The 6,889-nt window shown below is 37.2% G+C and overlaps 1 protein-coding gene across 1 annotated transcript; it reads right to left on the bottom strand.

Annotated features, from left to right (window-relative positions):
- Positions 1-337: 337 nt before the first annotated feature.
- Positions 338-6,063, bottom strand: DTX35 (detoxifying efflux carrier 35). The gene is made up of 7 exons (XM_022881774.2): positions 5,573-6,063; positions 2,430-3,055; positions 1,990-2,046; positions 1,424-1,662; positions 1,203-1,321; positions 895-981; positions 338-691 (listed from the first exon to the last, which is right to left on the bottom strand). The coding sequence occupies exons 1-7, from the start codon at positions 5,858-5,860 to the stop codon at positions 614-616; spliced, it is 1,494 nt and encodes a 497-aa protein (XP_022737509.2). The 5' UTR covers positions 5,861-6,063; the 3' UTR covers positions 338-613.
- Positions 6,064-6,889: the final 826 nt, after the last annotated feature.

The following is a 6,889-nucleotide window of genomic DNA, read 5'->3' on the forward strand; positions in this document are numbered from 1 at the left end:
GCCTGTCTTCTGCAAAACTAAAACAATCAATTCCAGGAGCAAAATGCTCCTGACAAATGGAATTGCGAACGGTCTCCGTCTCGCGATTTGCAAAATGTATGATCATATCAGTTTGCATTGAATTAACGTCAAGTCTGCTCTGAGCAGTCACCACTATTTGTATGATGGAATTGCAGCCGTGAGACAAACCTGGTTTACCTGGATGGCTGCTCTCTTGTCTGTAAGCCTTGTGGATGTGTCATGTGAAAGGAGCATCATAAAAAGTTAGTACTGTCCATGAAGTATCATAAAAAGGGCTACTCGTATATTTGAAACCCTTGCCGTTCATCATCTCCTTGTAAATTATAGTAATTGATATGGGATGTCATCAGTCCAAAAATTTACAATTAGAAAAGCATCAACCTTTTCAGATGCCAAATGCATCCAAAAACCGGTTGACTTTTTTTTTCATTTTTAAATCTATAATTGGAAATGCCTCCATATAAAAGTCACGAGGGACAAAAACAGGGATTCATGTCATCTTGTGACAGTATTCAATATCAACTAACCAGAAATAAAACGAAACTGCTGCTAAAGGCTAATATCTATATTGTCATTCTTTTAACAACTGATCTCATATGCTATTATTTATCCTGTCAGTACTGATGTCTTGGCCACCCCACAGCCTCATTCGTTCCGTTGTTTGTTCCACCTGCAATGCAAATGAATTAATATACTACTTAGAATTTTGAACATCCTGGATTTCATTAGAGAAAAACAGAACGCTATTAACCATACACAATCAAAATGAAATCATATTCATTTTCTATTTGATTATGCTCTATTATATGCAAAATTAAAACTGAAAAAACACCATTATCTGGTGAGCATATAATAAAAGTAATTTTAACTGACCTCCTTGTTCCAATTGGTTCTATAGAGAACAATCAAGAGAAGCAAGGTTTGCAAAGCAGCTCCAGCTATCATACCTCCCCAAAGTCCCTGCAATAGTGAGAAGAAAAGTTATTTTGGTCAGAGTGTTGGAGTAGAATTTTAGCTTGAGACTTCTATCAGAGGAGAGACATGGCTGCTGAATGCATAATGCCACCGTTGGAGACAATGCCTTTTTTTGACATTAAACTAATTAGAATCCAATGGAAACTGGTAGCTTGTTCATCATGCAGAGAGAGGAGGGGAGAGGAAGTGAAACAGAAACACCATACCATCACTCCTAAGTCTGCTTTATAACCAAGTAGGTAGCCGAGCGGAAGACCAAAAACATAATAACAACCTAAGTTAATATAAGCAACCAATGTCTGCCATCCTCCGCCAACAGCAACACCTACAAGAATGGCATAGAAGAGTGTATATAACCAAGAGAAGAGCCAAAATTATGCAATTAATTTCACAGCCAAAAGAAAATGGAAACCAAACATATTGACACCTGATATCACAGGCTGAACACTGTTAAGAACCATGGTCACACCAAGAAGGTATGCCAGATGAGCAACAGCTCGTTGCATTTCTTCGCTGCTAGTAAAAATGACAGCAAAGTGGTCCCTGGTTATAACAAGAACAACCATGCAGAAAAGCCCAATGAAGAGAGACTGAAGCACGGTAACATATACAGAGTATTTGGCTGCTCTTGGATGTCCCAATCCAAGCTCATTGGAAACCCGAACGCTGAGAAAACAGGACCGGAATGTGAAATCGATTGCTTTAAGATGCTTCATCATCCAAGAAAAAGTAAAGCAATAAACCCTTTGATTCAGCAAAGCAAACTAGGAAAATTTACAAAGCCATAGAAGGCAGCTGTTCTGTGGAACCTTTAACATTAACATTAATTTCGACTAAGATAAGATCACTATTGCTATGGCTGCCGAAAATTTTCAGTTTACATGGTAATCATGCCAGTGTGCTTTATGGATATTCAGCCAAAAAGGAAACAAATGTTTGAGAAAAATCTGAAAATGATGAATTCTTAGCATTATGCAGATTCTTAGCATTTACCTCATAGCAGCGTTTATTCCAATGAACAACATGGCTTCCCACCCATTCAAATTCAGACTGTCACACAAAATCAAATCAAGCAAACAAGTAAGAAGCTTAGATAATTTTAAAAAATGGATCATAAATTTTTTTAAAAAATGCATCACAGCAATCCAAAGAATTGTAAAATTAACTAGCTGGACTCCTTTAATATCCTTTTACATAATTGATTAAATACGTTGCTTCTTTTGAAACTTTTTCCTTTTTTCAATCCCAATTGCCCATCTTAGCATCCATATTCAATATCCAGAATGAGAAAACAGATTGTTAAGACACAAAAGTCAAAATTTTTCTGCACTTCCAAATTAACATTGAAAAGTGATTGAAATCAACAGTAATAAGGTACAATAATATGAAATGATTCAAAAAAAATATTTTATGCGAAGCTTTTATGAACTCACCATATAGAAAGGGAACCGACTGCAATCACTGCATTATTAAGGTTACCAACAAGAAGAATCATGCTCATCATGTACCAAACCTCTAGGCAAAGCATCACAGCTGAGGCAATGGAGAGTCGAACAAAGGCCCATATCTCCTTGAATGCCAACCATGAAAAGCCATGCCATCCGTCTTTGCACCAAAAAACAACATAGGCGAATTGAGCTAAAGTGATCTCCCAGCTGGTGATGTCAAATGCTATGGCTGCACCAGTTGTACCCCAACCGAACACATTAATGAAGAGCCATAGAATTCCAATGTGGAGAAGCAGAGCCAGAAAACCAATCCAAGCTAGCACGTTAACCTTGCTTTGAGCCTGAAGGAACTTTATAGTAGGGAAGGTAATGGCAAGTGAAAACAATTGTGGGATGGTAAGTATAGTGAACTGCCCAGCCAGGTCAGCGATCTCATCTTCTTGGCCAAGAAGTTTAAGTATTGGGGTGGCGAAAATGTAAAACGGCAAAAGAATGAAACAGGTGGCAAGCAAGATAATCCAGGACCTCTGCATATAAACCCCAAGCAAGTGTACTTGTCCTGCACCAAAAGCTTGACCACAAAGTGTCTCAAGTGCACTCCCCATGCCAAGCTACATGTTAATAATTTGCACAGTAAATCAGGGTCTGTAAGTCAACAACTTTATAAAAGTGTGTTGCCAAACCATTGCAAAGAAAATGTTCATGCTTTCAAATCCCACTACATATTAGCCAGGGAAGAGGGACTTTATTTAGTATTAAAAACCAAAGGCTTAATTATAATCCTATAATTGACAATATTAGCTTCTTGAGGGTGACGAAGAAGACAAGAAAAACACATAATTTGATGGAATGTTGTAGCTAGTGTGCTTATGTTATAGTTTGAAACAGATACAAATTAAATCATGGTTCATATGTAGGGTTCTCATTTTTCCTTCTTGATAGCACTAAAAGAAAGAAATTCAAATGTTTTCTAAATGTAAATACTACTAATTTGACTTTCATTCATTCACTTCCTCAGTTTACATTTTGATTCCCAAAATTATATATTTGAAATTAGCAAATGGATCTCTACAGGGTTCTTAAGACTAAATACTTTCCTCAATCTTTTTTTCTTGAAGCAAGTGTGGGACAAAGCTCCTCTTATATGTGGAAAAGTATTTTTAAGGGTAGGGAAGATATGGCATGATCTATGGATTCCAAGGACTAAGGGTCTATTTAGTTGGGCGTGAGAATAGTTTCGATTAAAAACAGTAGTAAAAATGAGATTATAAGAGTGAGATTAAAATTAATGATAAAAATATATGATTAGATATAAATGTAATGGTGATAATAAGATGAATTATAATAAAATAAAAAATAATCATTAAAAATATTAGTTTAAATTTATATGTAATAAAAATTTTAAATTATTTAACTTATAAAAATATTTTTATGATAAATAATATTTTTGTTAATAAAATAAATAAATAAATAATATATTAAACAGTATTTTTATTATGTTAATTATAAATTATTTTATAATTTTTTAAAAAAATTAAAATAAAAAGGGAAGAGAGTAAGTCAAATTAAAGGATAAAAAAGTTAAAACAAAAAAATCAATTGGCCCTTTATCGGCTTGACCTGAAACCTCCAGTTAAAAAAAAAAAAGCTTGTTTTCGCACATCAGATTATACATCCAACCGGATGTTTGGTGCGTTCAGCACAATTTTTCATAACAAATGCAGCCCTAAACTTTCACACCCACGCCAGTAGAAAGTGGTAACCCGGATGATGGAATGGTTGAAGACGAGGAGGCAGGTAGATGGGATGGGGATAAGCTTTTACAAAGATTTTCAACAGATACGGTGAAGAACATCATGGAAATACGGCTGAGTGGAGTAGATGCTAAGGACGTTCTTGTTTGGCACCATAATAAGGACGGGATGTACATTTTAAAAAGTGGATACCACATTCAGTACGTACATGAATAACAGGTGCAAGTAAATCAGGAAGAAAACATGGATGGCATAGAGGCAAGGGAAAGGAAGTTATGGGAAAAAAATATGACGTGGATCTCCCAAGCAAACTGAAGGTTTTCGGCAGGAGGAGGCGCAACGAAATCTTTCCTGTCTATTAAAATTTACAACGAAAGAAAATAGTTGGACAAGCGGATTGTCAGAGTCTCAGAGATGCAATGCGAGGAGGAAACGGAGCTACATGCCATAGCTGAATGCCCGAGAGCAGCGGCAGTATGGCAGGAAGTGGGATTGAATAGCCAAGATGAGGAATCCCAAGAACAGAGGGTTGGTCAATGGTTAAGAGGAATTACCATGGATTTTGAGGAAGATATGATGGAGAAGGTGTTAACGGTATTTTGGGCGATATGGGCGATATGGGCAAATAGGAACAATCATGTCAAGAACAACAAAGTAGCCAATTTACAGCTTGTTTTGCCATTCAATACATGGAAGAGTATAAGAGAGCACAGGAGCATACAAAAAATTCAACAACAAAAACCGCAGACAAGTGACAGGTGCCACATGAGGACAAGGTTTACATAAATTGTGATGGGGCTCTGGACGTAGACAAGGGTCTGGGGGGCAAAGGCGTTGTAGTTGGTGACTCAGCTGGTGGGGTCCGACAAGTAAGGGGCAAACAGATCCCAGGGATAAAAGACCCCATGGTAATTGATGCACTGGCAATGGTGAAAGCAGTAAAGATGGCATCAGAGACGGGCCTTCTCCAAATTGAGCTTGAGGATGACGCAGGGGAAAAGGACTTCAATAAAGGCGAAAGGACAGGAACCTAAATCTCATGGAGGAGATTAAAAGTAGACTGCAAAATTTCACGTCATGAGAGAGCACGCATGTCAATATGGTGGCCCACTACATGACAAAGAGGGCCTTTTGGGGAGAGGGCTTGAGTACCTCTGGTTGATTGTTTTATGTGAACAAGGGAGACTTGGAAATCAGCAATGAAATTCACTTTACAAAAAAAGGAAATAAGCAAATGGATCCGGTTAGTGAGAAACAATTATACATTAATTACAATTTTTTTCTTAAAAATATCCCAAAATGAATGTAATCGTAACTTTAAAATCATACTAATGGACATGGAGAGAGAAATTGAGAGAGAGAGAGAGGACAAACCATGAAGCCGAAAGAGAAAGTTCCGATGACAGTAAGAGAAATGGTGACTGCAGAGAGTTCAACATTACCGATGTGGCCGACGAATATATTAGTAAAAGAGTTGGTACCATACTGACATATTATTTGGAAAGCAATGGGACCTGCAATCTTCCACGTCTTCACCGTCTCTATCCAAAACACCGACTTCGCTTCCTTGAAGCTCCTCAGCGGCGCATAGTCTCCATTCTCCAACAGCGTTAACGTACTAGTCGTAGTTGGTGCCCCGTTTAGAAGTGGCGTCGTCTCCATTTGTCCGCTGAGAGTTGGCCCTGCAGGTTGGAGACAAGTGCGAAAGAAGGTATTGATTTTGAGGAGATATTTGATTGGGTTGAATGTGCCCGCTTCTCAGGCTAAGTCTTCCAATGGTTTTGGCCTGTTTGTTACTACGAATTACTACTAACAAGTTACAAGCAACACTAACTCTCAACTCTCAAAAATATCATATTCATTCCAACTCATATATCCTACAAGCCATTAGTAGTTACGCACGTTTATGACATTAATTGCTACCAGTTCAGATCTCAAAAAAAAAAAAAAAATCTAATATTGTCTGATCTTTTAGCAGTATATTATATATATCATGTATCCATGTATCGAGGGGAAAAAACTTTTAAAATTGTTTTTCATACTAGTAGTAATTTTTTTTCTCCACGTATGAAAGTTGATTGAAATCTCAGCGGATCTCCATCCCAAAGTCCACTTAACCTCACAATCATTTTTCGAAACTATCAAAACATGGCTCCCCTACCCTTCATCTTGGATATCTTATAGTTATTGCAGTAAAAAAAAAAAAAAAAACGAAACTTCATTTTCTTAAATGAAGTATGTTACGATTTACTAATTATTAGTGTAGCCTAAGATCCCCGGTGATTTAATTGGAGATGTTAATTGATTTTGTTACGAAATGTTAACAGGCGCTTGCTTATAGGCAGCTCGGCGTATACCGTCGACGAACCAATTAGAATGACGAGGGTTGGGTTGGCAGTGGCACATCAAGGTCCAAGGATGTGTGATCTGGATTCTCTTCTAAAACAAAGTCAAAACCATCCAACCAAATACTAGTACTTAGTGGGTTTTTTTTGTTTTTTGGCCAATAGTGAGACTGTTTGTTGAGGAATGCTATTTCCGTATATTAGGCATTTATGCATCGTTTTCCAACAAGAAAACAAGTATCCGAAGCGAAATCACGCTCAAAATGCTTCTTTAGCATTAATTTCACCGCCAGTCCGTATCTGCTATTGCACATAGAAAAATGCTTATTTTTATCTATTACTAGTA

The sequence above is a fragment of the Durio zibethinus genome, chromosome 11 (assembly GCF_047325235.1).
Source record: "Durio zibethinus cultivar Kanyao isolate XHJ-2024 chromosome 11, ASM4732523v1, whole genome shotgun sequence".
Classification (NCBI taxonomy): Eukaryota; Viridiplantae; Streptophyta; class Magnoliopsida; order Malvales; family Malvaceae; genus Durio; species Durio zibethinus.

Coding starts and splice junctions, on each gene's coding strand:
- DTX35 (XM_022881774.2), bottom strand. CDS start 5,860: ATGGAGACGACGCCACTTCTAAACGGGGCACCAACTACGACTAGTACG. Junction 3,056..5,572: donor CTTTCTCTTTCGGCTTCATG/GTTTGTCCTCTC, acceptor ATTAACATGTAG/CTTGGCATGGGGAGTGCACT. Junction 1,322..1,423: donor TGTTCAGCCTGTGATATCAG/GTGTCAATATGT, acceptor CCATTCTTGTAG/GTGTTGCTGTTGGCGGAGGA.